We start from the raw sequence: 27,478 nt of genomic DNA, 5'->3' as shown, positions 1-27,478 counted from the left end.
AAGAAGTGTAGAAAATGTCTACATAACTCATAAAAAAACATATTGTAGATGTTTTGTAACAATATTTTTTAAGCTAAAATTTGTTTTGATTAGACTTAAGATTATCAATCAAATTATGTAAAAGAACTTTTTTTACAATCAATAACGTTCTAAAACAAACTCGTACTAACTAAAAAACCTTTGTATAACTTTAAGCAACTAAATCTGCTTATTATGATCGACATAAACAATAACTTACAAAAAGTGATGTCGAAAAAATATATACTGTGATGTTGTGTTTTGTTATTTAATTTTAACTTACAAACAATAAGTTGTTTAAATAATTGTGTTGCTAAAGTGTATCTTCTTTTACTGATTTTGGAAGTTTGTTAAAGAAATAAAATATTTTATACCCTTACGTAAATCAGAATAGTTTTATACTTTAATTTTAGTTATAATTTAATTCTAATTTAGTACTTATGCAATGTGGCTGACATATCTCTATCTTTTTTAAAACTCAAACTGTTTCGAAAACAAGACTTAATAGCTATGCCAAATTTATCTACTTGTTTTATTTTCAAGTGTCATTAAAAAGTATAAAAATTTAGTTTTTGAGTTTTAAAACTGTCAAGTTTTATATTGTTTTTTTATGTTGTTAACTATTTTTTACTAAATAAAACATTTAATATCATTTTAAGCAGTACCTAAGCTTTTAAACTTTATATTGCAAAAATAAATTTGAGCAGCTCGTTTGTTAATTTTATAGAAAATAAGAAAAAAAAAATCTTATTACATATTAAATTTTTTATATTCTTACTTTAATATTAATGAATATAAAACAGAACAGTTTAAAGTAGTTTTGTTTTTAAATAAAAACTTTTTAGAAATTTAGTGAACTGTTTCTTTTAAACAATTAGATTACTAAAAACTTTGTCACCTGACAGTAAAACTTTTATAAAAAGCCTAAGTGGCTGCATTTTAACAATGTAAACAAAGTACTTAAACGTCTAATAAAAACAATTTTATTGTAAAAAGTTGGAAAAATGAATAAATAGATAATTTACAACAAATTAGAACTACTTGAATCAGAAGTGTCGGAACTTAAACTTCCTGCACATTTATATGTTCAGATTGACATAAGCAATGTCCGTTAAAAAGACAACTTAAAGTTTAGGAAAAATTACCCAGCAATATTGCATCTGAAGTTGTCGTGTTTAAATCTCACGTTAAGTTTCTCTTTTACAAAAAAGAATTATTCATTAAATTGGTAGAACATGTTCCGAAAAATGTTTTTGACTTAGACACTGTAAAAAAGAAAAAAATGAAGTTGTCTCAGGTTGATAATCTAACCATATCTGAGCAGAACTAATTAATTAAAGTTCTAACAACGTTACTTTTTTTGAGTATGTTTTATTAAGTAGGATGCTGAACTTAACCGTTTAGTTATTGTTCTAACAACAAACATGCAATTTCAAATCATGTTAAGTTTTTCTGGTAAAAACTAGGAATTTATTAATATTTTCTAGTTAAATAAATAAAAAGATTACTTTCGATCGAAGCTCTTTGTATTATTTTTATTGTTATAACTTTCAAACTTTTACAACTCTATTTTTATTTTAAGTGTAAAGTAGCTGCACTTCTAGTTGCAAATATTTTAATGTCATAAGTCTGAGTATAATTTCTTTAATTTGATTGTCATATTTCGTATTATAGGTTTTATTTTTGTAATGATATATTTTCTACTGGTTTTAGTGCTCTATCAAAAGGTTCTACTTTTAGTAAAAAAAAGTGCCCTATCAAGAAAGGTTACACAGTTTAAGTTTATACGACTGAATTCTAAGTTATTTCTAAAGAATGTTCTGAGTCTACAAGTACATTAAAATATTTTTGTTAAATATTTGTCGATAAGAAATAGTTGCTTTTTTGAAACGACCATACAAGGAGATATGACTCGATGCATGACTTTAAATCCTTCTTTTGACAATTTTAGTTTAGTTCTACAAGACAGCGCAAAACAATAATACCTTAACCTCAATGTAATTTGAAAGTGTTGGTTTTTATGATAACTAAGCTTGTTTAGAATAGTGATGTACCGGACCCGGACTTTTTTTTCAAATTAGAATCCGGCCGGAACCGGATCCGGACTTTTTTTACAAATTAGAATCCGGCCGGAACCGGACCCGGACTTTTTTCTCAAATTAGAATCCGGCCGGAACCGGATCCGGACTTTTTTTCAAATTAGAATCCGGCCGGATCCGGATAACAGACAAAAATGGCAATATCCGGCCGGACCCGGACAGTGAGTCCGGTACATCACTAGAATAAACTAGCCTGAGTCAGAATGAGGTTTTTAAAAAGTGAAAAAAAAGAACTTTAATCTAATAATAAGTAAAACAGCTAGCCACAAGGTTTACAAATTTATCTGTTATTTACAATTAAAAATCTGAAATCAAGTTCTTGAACAAAATACACTAAAAAATTACAAAATATTGAAAACTGGATCAGCTCAAACTCATTCAAAATCTAAAAGAAAACTAGCCTGAGTTTTTATAAAAAACTAAACTAGCCTGAGGCAGTCCAAGATTTTCTAAAATTCCCAAAAATTTTCAAGCTAGCAGGGTTGCCACTGTTTAAGTCAATAAAACTAGCTAGAGTGAGTATAAACAAGCCTTTTTAAAAACTGAAAAAATTACTTTAATCTAATAATCAGTTCAACAGCTCTAGTAAAGGTTGACAATTTGGTAGTAAAGTTGTGGACTGATTGTGGTACACTTAACTTATTAGTACTACCCATCATAATTAAATCCTACCTTATTTAATTAATATCTAACAAATACCAAATTCTAACTGAGACTACTTTCTATAATCAGACACGACAGTTTTGAGTGATGAATCTTTTATATAAAACACAACAATAAATACTAGCATATAAAAAAATTATTAATTACTTGTTTAATTTATTAAAACTGGTAGCTATTTAAATCTCTATCAAAAGACTTAAAGCAATAAACTAAAAATTAAATAAAACTTTTAGTAAACAAGAAACTGGAATATTTTTAATAAACTATTAAACCTGGCTTAAATATTTAAACAATTAAACACCTGTTGAAATATTCACTTTTAAAACAAAACACTACTTACAATAAGCATTCATAAAACCGTTCAAGATATTTTGTTGCTTCAATCTACACACCAAACTAACTAAACTAACTGTTTACATATAAACTGCCTGTCATGTTCTGATGTTTTGTTGCATCAGTATTTAATTTGAAACATTTCGTCATATGATTCTCCTTGGCTCGTACATTCAACCGTATTAACTCTAAATATTCTCTGAGCTCAACTTTAAACAATAAATAATGCAAGTATTCATTCCAAAGTTTTCAACTTTACAACATATGTAAAGAGTTGCATTTCATGAAATGTTTATTTCATAGTTTAAATGTAAAAAAAATCAAATTAGTCACGTGTACAAAATGAGCCAATCACGGTAGGTGTTAAATTTTAACTGACGAAAATGACTCTTATTAATTTACACAGGGTTTGATTTTGAAAAAATACTTTTCAGTATGCTCTTTTTTACTAACTAGATCCGGGTCCGGCCGGATTTCTGATATGATCCGGCCGGACCCGGACTTTTTTTACAAATTAGAATCCGGCCGGAACCGGACTTTTTTTTCAAATTAGAATCCGGCCGGAACCGGACTTTTTTTTCAAATTAGAATCCGGCCGGATCCGGATATCAGACAAAAATGGCAATATCCGGCCGGACCCGGATAGTGAGTCCGGTACATCACTAGTTTAGAAGTCTTTATAAAAAAGTTGTTCGTAGCATATAACTAGCTTGAATTTAACTGTACCACGAACCTAAAAGTTTGCATTGGATAAGAATGTTCCTTGAAGTGTTTTCATAACTTCAAAAAAAACGGCGGAAAACAGTGAAACCTGAACTTCAACCTTATTTGAAAGTGTACAAGGTTTGATCGTACCAATTAGTTCATTAGACCACAAGTTTTCGGTAGACTGAGACCAGTCACGTCCTTATTATCAAGTCTGAGTCCTAATCAGGTCGGAACCGGTCTCAGTCTATTAACTTGAGCTCGTCTCACGGCATATGAAAGTCCGTGCTTCGGTTCTATAGACTTATGTCAATGTGTTTGTTAATTTGAAAGTCTTATGATAAATTAGCTTGTTTAGAAGTCTTTATAAAAAAAGTTTTTAGTAGCATACAACTATTTTGAAATTAACTGTACTTAAAATTTCCATTTAAATTATACATCGGATAAAAATTTTCCTTGGAAGTGTTTTCATAATTTGTAAATAATTAAATTAGTAAAATCTTCCAGCAACGTATGTCAATGAGCAAAAAAGTCCAAGACACGTATAATTTATTATTTCAGGATTCCCTCAGTAAAACTGGCTGTTTTGCTTATCGTATCAAGTTTGACAACTGTTAGAGATTTTAACATTTTTAAGAAACATTAAAAGACAGTCATGATTGTAAAGGTGTTAAATTTGTTTGAATAATTTTTATCATTATAGTTCAACAAGGTATGTGAACTCATTTTGTTTAATCATTGAACGGCAAAAGATTCCTTTAATTAATAACTTATTTCATATTATCCAACAAATTTTTCTAAGTTAGAAAGGAATAGTTTATAAACTGTTTTACTTAAACCGGATATATTAGTATTTTTTATATGAATGCATGTGCAGAATAACTTGCTTTAAAACTAAATATGTATTGTTCATTGAAAACTCAATTTAAAGATTAGGTATTCTAAATAAGATGGCATGCTTTGCTAATAAGTACATCTTATTCAGTTTCTTCAAGATATATTTTAAAAAGGGAAATATTTTTAGTTGGCTGGTTGTAGTATTTCAAGTTTATATATTATACGAAAATTACTCAAATGTCATGTTCATTTGGACAAAATATTGTTTGTGAGCTTTTATTCTACTATGTATTTCAAATCCCCAGGACACATCACCGGAGGCTTTTTTTTATTTAAAATGTTAAAACATCTAACGTAAGTTTCAAAAGTTGGCTTGGCTGGACAGATTTACATGCTTGCGGGCTGGATTCTTAATAAAAAATTTCACCCAGTCATTTTCACTCGCGGACCATGCGTTGCTCAGCTATACTTAAAAATATTTTTTTAATATTCTACAAACTAACATATGTTTTAGTGTGATATACATGTCAAACAAAATAAGAACATTGAAATATATAAAACTAAACTTAGGTGCATATGATACGTAGTACTAACACATTTTTATATAGCTCAAAATATAAAAGAAAAAATATAAATGAATAAAAAACCTAACTACCAGCGTGTTTTATAAACTGGTTCTTAAAGTAAATAGCATACTAAAATTTAATAAATAAAACAAAATTTTACTAATAGATTTCAGCTAAAATTAAAAACGAAGTACAAGGATGATAATCATAAATAAAAGCTCTAAAATAACCATATTTGTACAAGGAGTTAAAATCTACTAAAACTTCATTTATAAAAGTAATTAACACACTATTATACTAAAACTTTAAAATTTTCCTAAAAAATATAAAACATCTTAAATCGAAATTTTCCTATAACACAAGTTAAAAAAAACACTTCCATAGATTATAACTGAAAAAAATAAACTAATTAACAAGATTCCCACTAAAACATTCCGCCGAGTTCTTCGGCGTCGGACGAATCGTCGCAAGACATTATGACGTCACCTTCGTCGCTGCTGACGTCATCGTTCTGTTGCGGTTGGTTCAACACGAAGTCCAACATGTAGTGGTTGTAGTCCATCCTGAAATGTTTTTTAATACAAACAATTCGGTAAAAACAGTACTTTGTTATAAATGCTGAGTTGACACGCCATAAAAACTGGATTGAATCCAGCAACCCATATAAAAGCAAAAATGTGCACTTTTAATAAAAATTATTTGGTATAACAATTAGGGTTATACAAAAAATAAAAGTTCATTAGAAATTGATAGGGAAAAATATAAGCACATTAGTTTACATTAGTTTGGGTATATGGGTTGAGTATAAAATCTTTATTTATATAATTGAGGATACACGTTTTATAGAACAGCTAAAAAGTCACAATATTTATTGTAAATGATGGTAGGGTTGCCACTATTTGAAGCAAAAGAATCTGTGTCCTATCAACCCTAATTTATGATCTTTTTGTTATTATAAGTTTATAAAGTAACAAAAAATTAACAAAACAGCATAAAGCAGAAAAGTTTACATATATTTACAATAAAACAGGTACTAATAAAGTATAACTATTAATATTAAGTTTTTCTTCACAATTAAAAAAAAAGTCATTGAAAGCCGATTGAAAGTTAGTAAACGTTTATAAGCACAGAAATATCTAAAACAAAACAAATTACACACTTTTTTTGGTAAATGTAAGTGATAAAAAAACAGCATAGAAAACATCTGATAACATAGCTGATAACTTGAAATACAACATAGTTATCAAATATTTTAAAATCAAAATCAAATGTTTTCATCTATATTTATATATATATTAATCTTAACTTATATAAACATTGAAACTGAGTAAATGATACGAAAATTAGTTGTTTTTTTTTATAATATAAATATATATTAATCTATATTTTTATCTATCAAATATTTTAAAAATAGTTATCAACAAACAACAAACAAACTTTTTTGTTATGTTCTGCTGCTTCTTCGTCAGAACCTCCATGAGTTTGGTCACGCACGCGACGTTGGTCTTTTTCAAATGGTTGGCGTGGTTGTACACCAGCTGCCGGCACCAGATCAGGTAGAAGTGCGTGTGGACCGACGACTCCATCCTTCCCGCGCAATACTCCACCATCCTGCTGACGTAGGCTTGCGGCAGCTGCTTCGACACTAGCGGGACTGGTAAGATGAAAACAGGTTTAATTTTAGTTGGATTTTATGTTGCGTTATAGGAAAACTCGTAAAAAGAACCAAGACAAAGCAACTGTTTTCTAAACTTAGAAAACTGTACAGTTTTTGAAAAAAAAAACTTTACACCAAAACTAACTAATTTAGTTTAATCATCAAAATACAAAAAAAAAATTGATTTTTATTAGTTCTAAATAAACTTTGTTTTTTAATATAAAGTGTACAAAAATACTGAACATTTAAAAAAAAAACACTTAAATATAATGTTTTAGTATATTGAAATTATAAAGTATATCAAGGTTTAATCATTTCAGTTATTACTAATATAACTATTTTACAATAAATCATTTAAGTATTTTAAATAATCTTCTTTTATAAACAAGAAAAACAGATTCAAATTTAAATTAAAATATTTAAATGAACCTTATAAATTCTATTCACACTAATTTAATTTAAGAAAACATATCAAGTGGTTAAATTAACATTAAAAATGAAATTTTTTTTAAACTCCCAAATGTTAAAAAGAAAACAACTTATTTTACAACAAAATATTTTTTTTGCAACATTAGTTCTTTACATTTTAAAACAGCAAATAAATAGGAAAAACATTTATGTACATCAATTAAACATTATATTCTTTATTTTACATTAACTACTTTATATATTGTCCATACTAACATAGTTTAGAATTATTGAAAACTTTAACAAAAAAAGATCAGATAAAAAATATATACCAAAATGTTATTTTTTTTCAACGCTCAAATAAAAGAAAAAAAACTATTTATGCATACTTAGATAAAAACTAATGTTAAATTCTAGGCTTTTGAACTTTTATGTATAAAATTTAAAGTGAGTGTAAGGCACTTTTTACATGTTGATCTTATAGATCTTTAGCTCGCAGTAGCTTTCTACCGTTTCTTAAAATTAAAACTAGTTTTTGAGATATAAGGGAACAAAGTCATACCGTTCTATATGATCCTTACAAAAGGGCCAAGTTAAAAGACGAAAAGAGAATGTTTCATTAAAACTTCTTCTTTTTTCTTCAGTTTTTAAGCAATCTTTATTAAAACTTATGAATATAATCTTAATTTAGTATGTAATAGACAGTTCTACATTTTTTTATTTTTGAGTAATATTTTTTATTAAAATAAAATTTTTGAGTAAGTTGACTATGAAAACTATAAAAACTGGCTTATAGTTTATACTTTAAACTTTCATATTAAAGCCAATGTTAATTTTTGTAAAAAATTGCACTTTCCCCTTTCGCCCTGAATATAAATTTAATAAAAACTTTATTAATAAATAGGTTATAACTTAAGGCTTACATCAATTAAAAAAAAAAAACTTCACAAACTTTGTTCTTGAGGAATTTTAGTAGTGACTTCATCGGTTAATTTTTCTCTGTTTAGTCTGAAGCACATCATTAAAGCTTGCACATAATCTTCATTCTGTTAATAAAATTAGATAGGAATTTGATGAAAACTTGTATTTATATGTTATCCTATTTATTTACTTATATATTTTTTATTTTGTTGATTAACTGCTATTCGTCAGAAATTTAGGTTTATAAAAAAAAAGTTAAATATACAAGTGAATGCTTAAGAAAAAGTTAAAAGCTATTCATATATTATTCCAGTATGATATATCTTTTTAAAGGATGCATAAAAACTTTGCATTTTAACCAAGTTCATACAAAATAATTTTATTTCGAAACAACCCGGTCCAACCAAACACTGATTACAAAATCACACCAACCTCCAAAGTTTTCCTGATGTTCTCGGGAGTGACCTCGGTGTCCAGTTGGAAGGGATCGAACGACGCCAAACTTTCCTGGGAATAAATTAGCAGTCCTTCGGAGGACACCGCTGCGAATTTGTCGCCTGCGAAAGAAAACTATTTTAAATTACCAAGTTTGGAGATAATAACATTAAAACATAGCAGTAATGTGAGTCATGCAGACAAAAGCTGCGGCTCCACTTTTCAATTAGACGAGAAACCTTATTGAAAAATTCAAATATATTTTTAATCATAAATCTGATGTTTCAAACAACCGGTGGGGGCGAATCTGATGCAGTTCACGGTGATTTCCTGGTTGTAGACCCTCTTCGACAAATCTTTCGTCTTCACGCCTGGCAGCTTCAGCCCGTCCGTCATGTCTATGAGCGCCTTGGGTCCGAACTCCGTCATCTGTCGCCTCGACAACCACTCCTGCGGGTTGTTAGGGAGATTATTTTTATTACTATTATTATGTGATGAGTTTTCTAAGTAAACTACAGAAATTATTAATTTACATGCTGATAGATGCTACAGTTTTATTATTGAGGCAAGTAATGTTGCTACAGGAGTAAGAAAACAAATATTTTATTTTTGTTATGAAAATATTTACGAAGTAAGTATGATACTTAATAATTCTCTCAACTTTTACAACATATAACATTTGTTTCATTTTTACTTGATTCAATTTGGGTTTTGTAGTTTTAAATGATTTCAATTGACAACTATTTTTGTGTAGTTTGAAAATTTTATAAAAAGTTTATTAAATTTTTTAACTTGTATTATTATCAATTAGTTTGAATTTCTGAAACTATTTAATATCATTCAAACCTACACTTTTCTAAATTCATTATCTTTAAGGCATTCTATTAAAGAGTGAACCTCTTACTTTATTAAAAAGTATATTTTTAAAGAAAAGCATTTAATTGCAATTTACAAAAACAACTTTCTAAATAAAAAATTAATTAACAATAAGCTAAGAACTATTGTATAACATATAAAAACTATTAATATCAATTTAGTACCTCTGAGCCGTCAAAAGACTTGTTCTTGGAAATTTCAAATTTTTTCATCAGTTTCTGTGCGCTTACGCAGTACAACCCGATATACTTGCTCCTTCCACCTATAGTATTTAAATTTTTAACAAAATATTTATTTAGTATTTCTGTTATTTTAGTATTGCACACTTGTTTCTTGGGCGTATAGTTTAATTAAAGTTTTAATTTAGTTTACCAGGTTTAATTTTATAAAAATCGTTATAGTGAAGCACACATACATGTATATGAATAAATCTACTCATAACAGGCAAGTTATATCTTTAATACTACAAACTTAACACTAAACTAAAATAATATACCAATGCTTTGTTTTTGTTTTTAATGCAAAAAAAACATTGTCTAGAATGCAAAAAATATATTAGAAAACTTTAATATCAAAGCTAAAAACTTTTTTATTAAAAAAAAACATGAAAAATACATAAATTAAACTGTAATTTATATACTAATTCAAAGTTTAACAAAGTGTAACAAAATAAATGTTTTACTGATAAAAAAAACGTTAGATAATTCAAACTGCACAATTTAAAATTACTAATAAAAGTTTTAGTCTTTCCAAACATATTTTACTAAAGCTACAAAAAATGTATTAAAAAAAAGCTAAGTTTTATCTATTGAATAAGTCATTGTTTATATATATATATATATATAAATATATTAATAAAAAAATACAAAATCAATAAGTATTTCTAGGACGCCTATTTGTACAACCTTAAAAACTTTTTAATTCTAAACTAATAAAATAATTAGGTAAACGAGTAAATATAACAACCGACCTGCGAGTATGAATTTTCCGTCGACCGAGTAGCAAATGGAGTCGTAGGCCTTGGTCTTGCTCAAGTTATCGGCAGTCACCATGTCTGTTGCCCCCCTGCCAGACCTTATGTCCTTTCTGCGAAAAATATATCAAGTACTTAGAATCAAACGTAGAAAATTATAATATATAGTTATGTCTTTTTTATAGTAATTGCCGGTAATTTGTTTTTCACTATAAACTACAGCTTTAAATTCAAAAATGTAACTATTTTCTACTTACCTGCAGTCAATAGCTGCCATCTGGTCAAGGGTTTCTGAATTCCAAAAAGTAAGGTCCGCGTTGCTAGTGGATACCGCAATCTGGGATCCATCTGGACTGAAGGCAACCGCCAGTACTGAAAATAATTATTGCTTATTTTCACTTGAAAATATTATACTTTCTTTAGTACTTGTTTAAATTTATATAATTAAACATTTTAATTTAAGTTGAGACGATCACATCTAGCACTGAAATTGTATACTTTTTTCTTTAAAAAAATCGTTTTATACTTTAAGATACTAATTGAGTTTCTATGATTTTTTAAATGTCACGTTTTGTATGTAAAAAAATAAGTTCTTTTCGTTAAAAAGAAAAAAAGTCAACACTAAGGAGGTTAAAATAAGAAAAATAAAATTACTATTTTGATGATTGAACTTGATATTTCCATTAAAATACTTATTTATACAACTTATAAAACCAAGTTAAAGTGATAAATATATTTTCATAAAATTCAAAAATCATTAAAACAATGAGTATCAATTGGCAACAATGGGTAACAAAAACTTCCTGACTACACACAAGCGTACGACTAATTTGCAACAAACCCTGATGGTTGAACTCGAGGTTTTCAGATCGGGTGTTTCCCGAAAGTTTCCACACCTGGGCGGTCTCGTCCCAGCTTCCAGAGACCAGAATGTCCGGGTTTGTCGGGCAGAACATCAGCGATACCACCGGTCCGTCGTGTCCTGACGAATAATACAACAACAGTTTTACTTGAAATTTTTCAACAAAAATTGTATGCGTTTAGTACATCTTTTCAAGCCACTCATGTCTTAAACAAATACAAAATGTTAAATTTAATAAATATATGTTCGATATAGGAGGTATTTATAGTTTGTTACAAAGTTGCTTCTTTAGTTTAAGTACTATAAATGGAAGGGTTTTGGCTTCGCATGCGATTTCTTATGAGATTAAAAAAAACTATGGTTAATGCAGAAATAATTTTAGGTTTTTAGAACACCATACAAAAAAGTGGATATTTAATAACGCAATTCTATAAGCACTTGATCATATTAAAAAAGAAGTATTATTAAAGGAATAAATTAATTTAATAAATGTATATAACAAAAAGTTAAGTATAAACAAGTAAAATATGCACAAGTTAATACAAAATACATTTGTTAAATGTCAGACATGAGTATTCTATGTAAACCGAAACTGTAAAATGTAAAAGAAGTAAATTGAAAACTTTGGTAACTGGTCTTACTGACTCATTGCAATATTGGATAATCAAACCAAACAATGCAAGAAATAGTTGTAACTTGAGACACCTTCAAAATCCACCCACATTCGAGAACCGCTTACCGAACGAGGGTAAGGGGGTAACGGTGATGGTGAAAAACATATAAATAAAAAATGCATAAAATAAACTAACAAATAAAAAAATATTTTTTTAAATCGAGTGGATTTTGAACGCTGGTGGATTTCGATAGCATACCTTATAACTCAAACAGCTATCGTAATTTGAGCATTTATTACACTCAAACATATGAAATTTACTGATCATATTTGAACAGCTTGAATTAACGTCACAAACGAACCGGGCAGGGTGGCGATGAGGTTGCCGGTTTTGAGCGTCCACACGAATATCTCGAAGGTGTCAAGGGTTCCGCAGCACACCAGCTCGTCGGTGCACGCCATGCAGTTGAGCTGCTTCAGCGAGTTGGACGTCGTCTGCGAGTCCGACGGCGAGTACATCACCCGGAACGTCTGGTACCTGTTACAATTAGGCGTCTTGTTTACAATGGTGACATGCATATAGAATTGTTACACTCAAGTTGGTAACCCTTCTTCTAGAACTGATGTTTAACTTTTTGTTTGTGATACAACAGGGTTACCACTCGTTTTTTCAAAAAATTTTCTAGGTTTTCCAAATTTCTTCCAGGTTTTTAAAAGTACACATTTTTGGGTCTATTTATGGTTTAGAGTTAAGTTAAAGGTAAGAAATTGTGTTAAATAGTACATAAACATTGAAAAGATACTGTAAAGCTACTTTAAACATGTTTTTTAATAAAAAAAAGCCAAGTATATTTACAACTCACCTCTTGGTGTCGAACGCCCTGACGGTTCCGTCGTAGCTGCAGCTGAGGACGACCGACCCGCTCTTGGCGAACAGGACCGACGACACGGGTCCCTCGTGGTCCGCCTTCGTCAGCTTGCTGAACCCCGACGCGGCGTCCCATAGTTTCACCTGGATTTTTTTTGTTGAATAGTTAAAATAAAAAAGATTGCTCAATTTACTGAAATGTGAAGAGCTGATTCAAATTTAAATGTTTTATTTACAACCAGGTTTCAGTGATAAAAAATTGCGACTTTTTTGAAAAAAAAAAGTAAACTGCACAAAACAATTTTAATTTATTTGTTACAAACCTTTAAATTTAAATGCATTCCGATGATGACATTAATTTTAATTTGAGTTCAAAAACCTAGGAACAATTAAAAAATGGCTACACTTGCCGGTTTTTTTATTTCAATGCTCAACAACGATCAAAAAAAAACAATCTAATCGAAAGAATTTATCACTCAACTGACTTTGGAATCTTCGCCGCCGGTGGCGATCAGGCTTCCGTCGGGCGAGTAGGCGACCGAGTTCATGCGGTCGAAGTGGGCCTGCTGCCTCAGCTTGTAGTTCTCGCTCGTCCACTCCCACACCACCAGCTGGCCGTGGCTGCTTGCGACCGCCAGCCAGTCGCCCACGTGGTTGAACACCGAAGTGGTCAGCGCGTGCTCCGACATGCTGTTGAATGTTGAAAAGGGTAAATAGAGAAAATGTATTTTCAAGTTAAAAAGAAGGTTACTATACACATCAGGAGCCGACATGCCGCTTATATAAATCAGGAGCCGACATGAATTAGTATAAAACATTTTAAAATAATCTTTTGACCGCTCAAAAATAACTAAACAAAGTAACTGTCGGTTATAGGTTGTAGAGAAAATATGTTTTTCAGTTAAAAAGAAGTTACTATGTACATGTTTAAGTTGGAAACTTTCTACAAAGCTGACAAAACTAAACAAAATACTGTTTTTACTTTTACTCTAACTCACATACAAACTCTGTTTTAAATATCACAGTTGTGAACATAAAAAAGTTTTTAACTTAACATTCTTTTAAAACTAAAACATTATAACTTTTAGCTGCACACGACAATTAAAACAAACTTTAATCTGTGGATGAGGGCCAACTGGGGCATTTCGTACAAATAAAAGTCCCCTCCCTCGAAACCGACCACCATGACTCTTGTCTTCTTGTTGAAGTTGCACGTCGTGATGTTCTGCATATCTCCACCCACGTTAAAAAAATTCCTGTAAATAAATAAGTATTTTAATAAGTTATATTTCAAAGGCATTGCTTGTATTATACAATTGTTTGTTATTCTACTTTGAGTAACAAAACTGTGAAAGCTTTTTAAAGTTGCGAGAAAATTTAATCAAAGTTTATTTTTCTATTCAAAGGACTACTTTAAATCAAAAATATGTAATACATGTTTACTTCGCTAACCAACCTTTTTGCCTTCGTGTACTTGATTTTGTTCTTTTTCGCCTTCTTCACCCTCGAGTTCATTCTGTTCATGGACTTTTTCACTCTGATCATCTCTCCGCTGCACGGCGCCACCTGGTCGTCTTCCTCAGACGACGATGACGTTTCCTCAGTAACGTCATCGACTTTCTTCGTGCCCGGGTCGACTCTGATGAAAATGTCAATAATTTAAGTGGTGATAGTTGTGTTTAAAATAAACGCATTATGTTCAAATGTTGCCCAGCTGATCTTGTGCGGTTACCGATCGAGCGTTTAGATTTCTAATGAAAACATTTTACTTGTGAAGAAATAAATAATTTTACTCGCAGTAATTTTTGAACAAACTTTTTGTATCTGATTTCAACGACTTCGTGCAATTCGTGGTCGCAAGTGTAGTAACAGTAAGTTCCGTCCCTGCTGATCGAATAGTAGTTCAACGAATCCTTCTCAAAAAAGCATCCTGAAATGTTTTTAAAAATTAGTGTTTTAAGAAAAATAATGTTAAGAATTAATTCTGTTGTGGGTTCATCTCTGTTGAAATTTTAGAAAATTGTAGAGGAACATTAATGTACCCTATAAAAGTCAAAAAAAAATAAATCATTCATAAATAATATAAAAATAAATGCTTCAACTCGAAAACAAAATCTCAATAACGAATTAACATGCAACTTTACAAAAACTCAGAAAAAATTCTACAATTTGTTGTTATACCTACGACGTGGTCACTGTGACCGGCGTTGGTCCAAATTGTGAACTGGTCGGACTTGAAGGCCGGGTAAACCCTGGTGTTACCGTCCTCCGCACCAACCATAAAAAACCTGTGAAAATATTAAGTTTGTGTGTTTTAATTAGTGAGACTAAGCATGGAGATTTTGGTGAAAATTAAGTACTACAAACTGAAGTGGAAGATTTCTACTTTTGAAACACGAAAATTGAACACATTAGGTAATCAATAATTCTATAGTTTTTGGTATATTCAATTACTCTTATATGTAAGTATGCTTTAACGTTTAGGGAAAACAAACTTAATATTAACTGAAAACATTTTTAAGATGTTGTTAAAAATCATGATTCAACTTTACAAAAAACAAGTTACAGATATAAAAGTACCACAAAAAACAATATGTTAGGAAAAAGGTATGTTTAAAATACTTTATCGAAAACATTGGTGAAATTCAACAGAGCCTAAGCCGGGATTTTTGTATGCCGTTAGACAAGCTCAGGTTTTAACTAACGTTTGATTGATCATATCAATTCGATCATCAGACCACAAGCCTTTATCAGACTGAGACCGGTTTTTTTTCTTATTAAGACTCATCATTCAGCCACAGCCGAAAAACTTGCACTCAAGCAACTTCATGTGAAAGCATGATAAACCGTTTGTAGATTACTGGCTGCAAGTTTTTCGGTTGTGGTTGACTGAAGAGTCCTAATAACAGAGTTGCAAACTGTTTTTGGCAATCTTTCTCCAGGTTTCCAAATTTCCTCCAAAGTTTTATAAGTGCACATTTTTGGGAATTTTTTAAGTTAAAAATTAAGTTCAAGGTAAAAAACTGTGTTAAATAGTACAACATGATCAAAAGGATCATCTGTAAAGCTACTTTAAATGTATGTGTTCATTAATAAAAAACTTTTTTATAATGACAAAAAATTATCTATATGATAGATTTTAGTGTCAAATCAAAACTTTAATCGTTTAAATTTAAAAATTGTTTTAAATTCCAGTTTTTTTTAATTTCTCAAATTCCAGGTTTTTTAAATTGTCAAACGTTAGCTTTTTCCACGATTTCAGGTTTTTTGGCAACCCTGTAATAATGAAGAAACCGGTCTCAGTCTACCGAAGGCTTGTGGTCTGATAATCGAATTGGTATGATTAAACCTTATGATACCTTCAAGAACTTCGATTCTTCAAAACAAAAAGTATTCGATTTTAAGAGCCACAATTTTAATAAATATTTCTAAGATGTTGTTAAACATCATTTTTTAACTTTACAAGAAAAACTCAAATCACAAAAAATCAGAAAAAACAGTTTGCTAAAAAAAAAATTGCATGTTTAAAACACCAAAGGAATTTTAAAACACAATACATTGGATTTTGAGAACTACTTTAACCAATTCAAACCTGCTGTCGGTGGTCCAATCCACGCACGTTGTCGGCGCATCGGCCCCGTAAAACTTTCTGATCTGGTGAAAGGGGTTGCTGAAATTGCGAAGGTTCGGCGCACGGAACAGAACAACCTGTTTATGATGTGCTTGTAACTTTTGCAATGAACTAAGTATGCGTCTATTTTTGAAAGATATGATATGACAAAAAAGTTATAAAATGTATAATGTCAATGCATGGTAGTTACAATTATTTGAAGTTAAAAGAATAATAGTGCTATTCAAGTTGCAAAATTAGAAGTAATTTTAATATATATACATATATAAATTATACAATTTATTAGAAAAATAAGATTTCAAAAATACTGGTACACGCGTTTCATAAGACCTTCAAGTGTGGCTCAGTAGAAGGTGTTTAAGTTTAAATAACAACCTTATTTTATCTATATAATATTGCATCCCTGTTTACTAAAGTGCTTGTTATTTTAAATTGAACCAGCTGAAGATTTAAGAAAATATTTTTTTGTCTTTATGAAACGTATGTTCTGGAATTTTTTAAATCGCATTTTCCTAATAAATTATTTAAAAGTCCTCCAAATGGCCTCAGTAGAAAGTGATTAAGTTTAAATAATCACCTTATTTTCTATATACGTATATATAGAACTAAGTTATTTAACTTGATAAATCAAATCTTTCACACTGAGCCACCTTAAGGGCTTTTTTAATAAAAAGGTTTATTTGCAGATGTAAAACTTAAAGTTTATTTTGAACTAGTTTCGAAGCTGATGAGTGCATAAGTATGAAACTCGAGTCCTTTAAGTTTTCAAATAAACCTTTATATATTTATATATATATATAATTATATTACTTTATATACTATAATCTAAAAATAAATTAATTTGATGAACTAGTTAACATTTTAAGTTAGTAAAAAATTAAGGGTACGTATAGATAGTGCGTGAACTGTTGTTTGAAATAGTATTATTGTGGTTAATAGATGTAAAAATTTAAAAAATAACAATTGAATGGGTAATTAACTTAAATGGTTCTTTTGAACATTTAATACTGGAATAGCTTTGTGGTTTTATTGTTAAAATCACTTGTTTTTAAGTTATAAAAGTAAACATGTGTTATAGTACATATCAAAATTTTATGCATAAAAATATATTGCTTACATTACTAACACATACATACATTACAGAAAAAAAAACACATTAATAAACTAAAACTAACCCCGTTTTTTCTTGTCATAAGAAATTTAGTACCGTCGGGTGAATATTTTATATCTTTTACTTCATTTCCGAAGTGCTTCTGGTGAATAACACACTTGTTGGCAACACTGATCACAAACGCGTGTCCATCTAGTTACATATAATTACGATAACATCAGTAATGACAAGCGTAAGTGAAATAGATATAATATATTTATACAAACAATATCTAAATATTAAAATTAAGGTTTATTCTCTCTAAGTTTTTAGTACTTTATAATTATGTAAAAAACCTTCATCATAGGCAATCATCACGTAGTTGCACGGTGAAATTGCAAGTCTCGCAATATTTTTGTTCATTGCAAGTGGCCATGTTTCCGATTTTGACCTGAAATTTATAAAACTTGAGATAAACATAACCAAGGTTTGTATTTATATATTAGTTTAACTAGGTTCTTATTTCTTTTTTTTTTTAAGAAGCATAAGGCATAAACTATTTACATTAAGTATAGCTCATTTTTAGTACTTATAAATATATAATATTCATTTGAACTTTGATTGATAAAATACTTACAATTACTAATGATGGCTTAACTGTAGCATTCTAAATGAAGCTAAAAAAATCGTAAGAAATCAAACTAAATATTTTCTAATTAAATAGACAGATACAACTATTTCAACTCTAACAAAACTCCAACATAATTTAAAATCAAGTTTCATTGACACTTACTTGGTGATGTCGTATAGTGATATTCTGTTGCCGACAGGGCTGACAACAGTTGTGCCATCATTCATGAACAGAACATTGCCTTTGTCATACACTGCTCCAAGTAAATTTGAAAACTGAAATTATTGTACTTGTCAACTTATTTATTGATGTGTAAATTGTCTATAAAAAGCATTATGAAAAAGGAATTACTTTTATAAATTAACATTCTTGTATATCTGAAAAGCAACTTATATTTTATTTGCAACATAAAATAATAATACATAGTCATAGGTATATTCTAAAGCGGGAGTCAGCAGCCTTTGATAAGCAACAAAAGTTGCTTGCAAGCCACATTGTAACCAAAGAAATCTTCTTTAGGCCATAATTATTTAAAAAAGTTGTAACAATCAATAAAATATATTATTTTACACTAAAAACAAGATAACATATGAAAGAAAGTATATCATTTTATAATGATTAAATCAAGTATACAATTGAGGGCTTTTACCACAAAAACATTTTTTTAATTACTCTGAAAAAGTTTGATTATAGTCAAAATGTACATTGGTGCTTCAAATTTTTTGATCTCTGTTTTAAAGCTATGTTAAATGCTTTAAAAATTCTAAATCACTAAATAGATGTTGAAAATATACAAGGGGCGTTTGGATTTAAAATTTTAAAAGCAATATATTTATAACAGTGGTGAATTCACTTTTAAGTTAATAGAAATTATCAAACAGAATACAAAAAAAATAAGCTTAAACATTTTTTTTTAATGTTTATTTTGTCTTTTTCTAAAGTAAAATACTAGTTATAACAAAAATTAAAAAGTCTTGAAACAATAATATATACCATAACAATTAAAATAGAAAAGTAAACATGTTACAAATTAATAGTCTAAATTTTTTAGTTAGTCTAGTGTGCATAGAACTTAATTTCAAGTTATATAAATTGAAAGCCTTTGAAAAATTAAAAACAACTGATTTATCATACTAAAAGAAATTAAGCTTTGATTAACTTTTGTAAAATAGTTTTCAATAAAATATAAAAATTTTAAACACTTCCAAAAAAAGTTATATAAGGAAAAATATTAAGTTTAAGGGCACAGGATTTAACATTAGTTCTTATAGAAAAGCTACAACAATAAGTCAGTTTTTATAGAATATAACAATTTTAATCAGTGTTTGAGATATAGATTTTTTGTTCTACTACAATTTGTTCATTTCTAATTTTTAGAAATTTAAAAATTTACTTCTCCATCATTTTTAGAGCAAGAGACCACAGTTTTTCAGAAAGCGTTTTTTATAGTTTAAAAGACCTAGAATGTTGCAACTTAAAAAATAAAATAGAGTAGATAGTTAAGGTGTTTTTTTTTTTTAATATTTAGTTAAAACAAATTCTGCATTTAATCGATTTATGTATTAGTAATGGATTTTCTGTAAAATTTGAAGAAGATAAGTTAAAAATATAAAGGAGAAGGTAGACTTATAGTTAAGTTTTTTTTTTTGCACCTTCCATAAGGAACTTATACAGCACAAGTAGGTGTCAAATATGCAAAAAGGGATATATTTGCATAGAGAACACTTTTTTAAGGCGCCAATTCCAACTTTTACAGTGGTTAAAAATTGACTTGTTATTTTTAATCGATTTTATTTTTACTTTCACTGTTACCCTTCTTTTACCCTTGGTCGGTAACATTTTTTTCTTTTTGTTTTTTTTTAATTTATCTTTAATTTTTTTTTTTACTCTTGTGCAAAAGTGACCTTTTGTGCAAAAATGTCCCTTTGTGAAAAGTGCCCTTTCCTGCATATTTCACCCAATCCCATTCATCACACCAAATTAGATTGCTTATATCTCAAAAACTACTTTGGATTTTTTTTAGACAGTTAAAATGTCTGATAGCTAATGTAAAAAATCTATTAAACAAGACCAACTTGTAAAAACCTAGGTGAATCACCACCCTTTTGCCCCTAGTTCAAAATTAAATTACATTCGTATAATTTTTTCAAGTATTATAAGACAGTAATATATACCCAAGTAGTCCTACTCAAGTTTTATCTTTCATAAGCAGAAACAGAAAAAAAACAAAATCTGATACAACTAGAAGATACAGAAAATTTTAGGGCTGATTTTTTCAGAGATCTTTCAATTTTAAAGCAATTTACTTCAAACTTTTAAGATTTTTTTGTAACACAAACAGCTTGTAGCAAGCAAATGTATCAAAGAAAGAAAAAAACATTTATCACCAAAACTTATATACTCTTTTTTTTATTGAAAATAACCTGGATAAATATAAAAAGTCTGGTTTCTACAGATTGAAATTTATGTATGATTAAACTGAGAATTTTATAAAACTATTGCTGAAAAACTGAAGCTGCGGATTGTTAAAACATGGTCTATGTTTTCCTTTTTAGTTTGCATCTCTTAATTATAACCTATTAAACTCTCATGTTTGATTACTTTTGTTTCAAAATGTAAAATAAAAAAAATTAATAAAAAACAGATGGTACCTTGTTTTTTTTTGTAAAAAATTAGACAAAAAGAAATTTATCTCCACTTCCCTTATCTCTAAGAAATGAAAAACTATTTTTTTTTTAACTAATAACAAATTTTATTTCAAAGCTATTGAACTTACAATTTTAAAACTATTTTTTTACTGTAATCTTTACTTGTTTATAACAAAAAGTACACTTAAAATTAAAATATGTGGTTTTTAAGTCAATAATTACAAAACAACTTACAGTATATGGTTTCATTTCAGAATATTTGCTTCTTTACTAATAGTTGATAAGTTTTATTTTTTCTAATATATATTTATGAAATTCTCTGGAAATTGGTTTATTTAATTAGTAAAAAAATGTGTTATAAAGATTTTTTAATTAAAAAACTCTAAAAATTGTACTAAATTCAATCAATTAAAAATTACATGAAAGTAATTTGTATAGTTAATCTACAACTATAAACATGGTTGTCTATATTCAAAACTAGATATATTCTTATTGTGAAGTTAAAACAAAAATTTAAGTATAATTAAAAAACATTATGCAAAAACTTCATGAAAAACTACTGTTAATAACAGTCACAGATTAATATTTGTAATATTTATTTTGAACAAATGAAACTTAAAAACATTCAAAATTTTAATGATGATTAAAAACCATTTAAAATACATACAGACATTAAAGTTTCAAAAATTAATAAAGCTGGAAACTCATAAATACAGTGCTTAATTTTTTGAATTTGTTTACTAGAAGGCAAGAACTTTCTAGAACACAAGTGTTATTGTTTTTATTTAAAAATATTTAAATTTTATTTTACTTAATATAGTTACTGTTTTAAAAAAATGTTTCTATCAGCAATCTTTTTACTTACAGGACATTTTCTTTACATTTTGCTATTAAGTCAAAGGTTTAGCTCTTTTAAGGTTTGCTAAATCTTAAAAGGCCTAAACCTTTGACTTAAGCTACTTTTAATAGCAGTTTGTTATATAATAATTTTTTTCTTTATCAATCTTTTTTTTTTTTATTAAGTTTGTTCTTAAGTCATTTTGAAGACATTTTATATAGTCAGGGTTGCCACTCTTTGGGTCAAAAAACCTTCCCTGAGTAACCTTAAACTTCCCTGAGTTTTCCTGAGTTTTTTTCAAATCCCTAAAAATTTTACTATTTATTAAAAAATTACAATGTTAATTCTAAGAATATTGAAGAAATAGCCGCAAGGCTTAAAAATTTTTAAATAAGCATTTAAAAATAAATTAAATTAACTGTTTTGAACAAAATTTTGAAACTGGATTAACTAAATCTCATTTTAGATATAAAAAAAAACTCCCTGAGATTTTAAAAATAATCTTTAAATTTCCCTGAAAATTTTAGATAAAATCAAAACTGCCCTGAGTTTCCCTAAGTTTATAAAAAAGAATCAAAATTCCATGAGTTTCCCTGAGATTTTTTATAACTTGAAAATTCCCTGAGTTTCCCTGAATTCCCTCAGTGTGTGGCAACCCTGTATAGTTTACAAAACTTATAATAACAAAGAGAAAAGCATTTGTTATTTACACTATTAAACTAAGTGCAGCAGCAATAAATAAACATAATAAGACAACACATCATAGGTTTTCTTAATGCTTTCAAATAGCTTTATTTTACATGAAGTTATTTGATAACTAAAAATTAGCTGTTAAAACTACTGCAATTTGTTGTATTGGGTCAAAATGAAAGAAGAATAAAACTATATTGAAATTAATAAAATAATATTTATAAAGATTTAATACTGTTCTAATAAAAAATTAAATTTGAAAATAATAACTAAATTGTTAATAAAATTTGTAGTTAAAAGTTTTTGAATCAAAGTAATAAAAATAAATAAACAAATTTGCTATTAAGTTCTAATCCTTAAAATAATGTTACAATTTAGCTGAAACCTTTTTACCAAAATTTTAGTTCAATAAATATTTAAAATCTCTGTCAGAATTACTTTATAAACTAGGCTTGTCAAGTTTCAATTTATCATTAGTAGGCTGACTGTAAAACTAAGAAAACTACTACTTTAAAATAAAAATGCTCAGAAAAAAAAAAATAAATAATGCACAAATTACTTTAAATTATTGAAGTTTTGAACTCTAGTTGATATGTTTTCGAACTTTCAAGTATATTTTAATACACAAAAACAATTATTATAAACAATTCTACTAAAAAATCAATCTACCAGTGTTTAGAGTTTTCAAGCTTTGTCAAGGGGAATCAGATTTTTTTAAATTGAAACTGTCCAGATAAATTAAGAAAGATCAAATGGAGTGGAAACCTTTACAGTACCAGATTAAATTTCATAAAACAAACCACTGTTTTGAGCTATGTGAAAAAATTATTTAATCTCAAGTTAATTTAATTTTAACACAAGTTAATAAAATTGTTTAAACCAACTTAGGCTGGAAGGAAGATTTTATAATTAGTTTCAAAAAGTAGCAGCCCTATTCATAGTTCTATTTTTATAATTTAAATTATAAGTTACATAAATTTTTTGAACTAAATGCATTTAATTATTATATTAATACTCAGTGCATACAATACTTACTTGTAAGTTTTTAAGTCTTTTATTTTATTAATTTTATGAATTTTCACAGGAGCTTAATAATATAAATGTATATATATTTTTTTATACCAGGTCCAAAATTCAAGTTTTTACTATAATTTAAATTAAAAGTTGAGTGATCATTAAACTTTTTTCAATTTACTATTTACTTTAAGATTTTAAACCAGATTTTGTTTAATTAGTAGTATATTTTAAAGTTTCTTCCAGGTTTTTTAAAAACAAATTTTTGGTCAATTTTCAGTATAAAAATGAGCTTAAATTAAAAACTGTCTTAAATAGTATAAATAATTGAAAAGATAATTTAAAGCTACTTGTATTGCTTCTTATGATAGATTTTACATATATAATTGAATTTTTTTTACTTTACTTGTAAAAATTCTTCAAAATTCCAGTTTTTTAGTGATTCTGTTCAAAATTCCAGGTTTTATAATTTTTTTTTTTAAATTTCAAATTAAAGATCTCTTAAATTTTTTTCTTATATATTGTTAATTCCAGGTTTTTAAAGATTTAAAAAAAAAATTCAGGGTTGCCAATCTTTGAGTCACAAAATCTTTACTAATAAACCAGAAACTTTCCTGAATTTTTTTAAAGTCCTTTAAACTTATTTTGCTTATGGTAAAAATTACTTATACCTCATTCTCATTTTTCTTTTTCAATAATAAAAAGAAGGTTATGAGTGTATGCATCTGTATTAAATGCTTACTAAACCTACGAAAAATTTCACTGTCAGGATTCATGGTAGTGAATAGGATGTTATTATTTTAACAAGAGTTTCCTGTGTAGTTTTCTATAGTAAATTTCAGAGCCCAATAAATTTCAGCAGCTATATTTTAGCCCCACCATAGTATGAAGTGATTGCATTATATTTGCACTAGAGTTTTTCAATGTAAGATGTTTTTTTGATACACTGTGAGACTTCAATGCTCTGATACCCATGTTTGATAATGCAGTTGCTGTATTATCACTACACCACTTACATTAAAATTTTTCTTTATCAACATCCTCTAGTAACCAATCCTTAAAATCTTCATGGTGCAGCCAACTTAAAAAAAAAAAAGTTTTAAACTGTTTCTTACTCATATTTTGAAAGTTTTCAAATTAAATCTACAAAAAAAGACTGTAAATATACTAAAATATTCACATTAAAGCTAATTTTGTAATTAATTACAAATATAAATTCAACCTCTAATGTAAAAGTAAGACAACACTAATCTTAACTTATTTTTGATTTTTTTACTGAAAATAAGTAGTTGTAAACAAATAACTTTATTCAATTATAAGGACGTATAGTACAACATAGTTTTATTAAACTACATAAGTAACTTAAAATTAGAAGATTATTAGAACTTTTCAATGTGTAGTTAACCACAACTTACATATCTCTAAACTGTTTGTTTTTGTTTAAATTTAAGCATGATAAATATAAATTTAAGACTTAAAAAACTACAATGTTAATTCTAAGAATATTGAAGAACTAGCCGCAAGGCTAAAAACTTTCTAAACAATTACTTGAAAATAAACAAAATTGAAGTTTTTGAACAAAATATTGAAACTGGATTAAGGCCATAGGGGGGTCCAACATTTTTTTCAGAAAAATTAACTTTGGCTTTTATATGAAGTACAAACTACAAGCCAGTTTTAATAGAATTCAAAAATATCATTTAACTTTTGAGATATTTAATTTTTTGGGGTCAATTTTTTCAGAAATTTTAAAATTCACTAAAAATCTATCTCCTCCTTCATTTTTCAAGCAATCTTCTTCAAATTTTTAGGAAAACTTCCTTATAATAAAAGGAAAAAACGTTACTTTAGAATTTTAGTAATTTGAAAAAATAAAAATTTTATTACAAAAATTTTAAAAAAAAGTGTTTTTTTTACAAAAAATTTTTTTAATTCCAAAGTAACGTTTTTTTTGTTATTGTATAAAGATTAGACTGAAAATTTGAAGAAGATTGCTTGAAAAATGTAGGATGAGATAGATTTTAAATGAAATAGTCTTTTTTTGCTGTTTTAGTTTTCCTTTCCCATAGGGAACCTATTATGCGGCTTGACTTTGACTGGTCATTGCTCAAAAAATAATTTGAATTTTTTTAAACGATAAAAAGCATCTTGAAGCTTAGCAAAAACTCTACAAAATAAGATCAACTTGTAAAAAACATGGTTTACCCCCCCCCCCCCCCCCATGGCCTTAACTTAATCTCATTCTCGACCAAGAAAAAATTTTCCCTGAAATTTTTAAAAAAATCAAAATTGCCATAAGTTACCTTGAGTTAAAAAAATATCCAAATTCCCTGAGGTTTTCTATAATTTAAAAATTCTCTGAGTTTCCCTAAGTGTGTGGCAACCCAGTTTTTAAGCAACCCTGTATAGGTGTATAGAGGTAATACTTAGATAACCTAAAAACTTTTCCTTATTTTACTAAGGCTCAGGTTATGATGTTGCTAACTTTTATTTTAATTGTTTATAAATTAAAATACTCTTGTTTCAATTAGTGATGTACCGGACCCACAATTTCGGGTCCGGCCGGACCCGGATCCGGACTTTTATTTCAAATTAGAATCCGGCCGGAACCGGATCCGGACTTTTTTTTCAAATTAGAATCCGGCCGGAACCGGACCCGGACTTTTTTTTCAAACTAGAGTCCGGCCGGAACCGGATCCGGACTTTTTTTTCAAATTAGAATCCGGCCGGATCCGGATATCAGACAAAAATGGTAATATCCGGCCGGACCCGGATAGTGAATCCGGTACATCACTAGAATAAACTAGCCTGAGTCAGAATGAGGTTTTTAAAAACTGAAAAAAAATAACTTTAATCTAATAATAAGTAGAACAGCTAGCCACAAGGTTTACAAATTTAGGTGTTATTTACAATTAAAAATCTGAAATCAAGTTCTTGAACAAAATACACTAGAAAATTACAAAATGTTGAAAACTGGATCAGCTCAAACTCATTCAAAATCTAAAAGAAAACTAGCCTGAGTTTTTATATAAAACTAAACTAGCCTGAGGCAGTCCAAGATTTTCTAAAATTCCCAAAAATTTTCAAACTTGCAGGGTTTCCACTGTTTAAGTCAATAAAACTAGCTAGAGTGAGTATAAACAAGCCGGAGTTAGAATGAGGTTTTTAAAAACAGAAAAAAATACTTTAATCTAATAATCAGTAGAACAGCTAGCAAAGGTTGACAATTTGGTAGTAAAGTTGTGGACTGATTGTGGTACACTTAACTTATTAGTACTACCCATCATAATTAAATCCTACCTTGTTTAATTAATATCTGACAAATACTAAATTCTAACTGAGACTACTTTCTATAATCAGGCACGACAGTTTTGAGTGATGAATCTTTTATATAAAATACAACAAGAAATACTATACAAAGATATCAATTACTTTGGTAACACTTTAAAAACTGGAAGCTATTTAAATCTATATCAAAAGACTTAAAACAAAAAACTAAAAATTATATAAAACTTTTAGTAAACAAGAAACTGTTAAATAATAAACTTGGATTAAATATTTAAACAATTAAACACCTGTTGAAATATTCACTTTTAAAACAAAACACTACTTACAATAAGCATTCACAAAACCGTTCAAGATATTTTGTTGCTTCAAGCTACACACCAAACTAACTAACTACTTACATATAAACTGCCTGTCATGTTCTGATGTTTTGTTGCATCAGTATTTAGTTTGAAACATTTCGTCATTAGATTTGTATTGGCTTGTACATTCAACCGTTTTAACTCTGAATATTCTCTGAGCTCAACTTTAAACAATAAATAATGCAAGTATTCATTCAAAAGTTTTCAATTTTACAACATATGTAAAGAGTTTCTTTTCATTAAATGTTTATTTCATAGTTTAAATGTAAACAAATGTAAATTAGTCACGTGTACAAAATGAGCCAATCACGGTAGGTGTTTAATTTTAACTGACGAAAATAATTCTTATTAATTTACTCAGGGTTTGTTTTTGAAAAAATACTTTTCAGTATGCTCTTTTTTACTAATTAGATCCGGGTCCGGCCGGATCTCTGTTAGGATCCGGCCGGACCCGG

General features: G+C 28.2%; 1 protein-coding gene across 1 annotated transcript; it reads right to left on the bottom strand.

Moving 5' to 3' along the window:
• Positions 1–5,558: 5,558 nt before the first annotated feature.
• Positions 5,559–21,153, bottom strand: LOC145835481 (periodic tryptophan protein 2 homolog). Its single transcript, XM_082943093.1, has 21 exons — positions 21,069–21,153; positions 18,349–18,461; positions 17,912–18,006; positions 17,641–17,768; positions 16,427–16,542; positions 15,016–15,122; positions 14,650–14,764; positions 14,291–14,473; positions 13,947–14,090; positions 13,320–13,524; positions 12,830–12,978; positions 12,329–12,504; positions 11,333–11,473; positions 10,749–10,863; positions 10,489–10,604; positions 9,683–9,780; positions 8,936–9,092; positions 8,640–8,764; positions 8,239–8,332; positions 6,659–6,875; positions 5,559–5,784 (listed from the first exon to the last, which is right to left on the bottom strand). The coding sequence occupies exons 1-21, from the start codon at positions 21,081–21,083 to the stop codon at positions 5,646–5,648; spliced, it is 2,748 nt and encodes a 915-aa protein (XP_082799219.1). The 5' UTR covers positions 21,084–21,153; the 3' UTR covers positions 5,559–5,645.
• Positions 21,154–27,478: the final 6,325 nt, after the last annotated feature.

The sequence above is a fragment of the Thalia democratica genome, chromosome 5, assembly GCF_965202585.1.
Source record: "Thalia democratica chromosome 5, ktThaDemo2.hap1.1, whole genome shotgun sequence".
In the NCBI taxonomy this organism is placed as follows: domain Eukaryota; kingdom Metazoa; phylum Chordata; class Thaliacea; order Salpida; family Salpidae; genus Thalia; species Thalia democratica.
This window is presented reverse-complemented; position numbering and strand designations above follow the sequence as displayed.

Bases quoted from the DNA above. Each gene is read 5' to 3' on its own strand.
- LOC145835481 (XM_082943093.1), bottom strand. The intron at 10,864-11,332 runs GTTTGTTGCAAA...AATTATTTTCAG, and splicing joins CCTCGAGTTCAACCATCAGG to TACTGGCGGTTGCCTTCAGT. The intron at 6,876-8,238 runs GTTTGTGAAGTT...TCATCTTACCAG, and splicing joins TAAAATTCCTCAAGAACAAA to TCCCGCTAGTGTCGAAGCAG.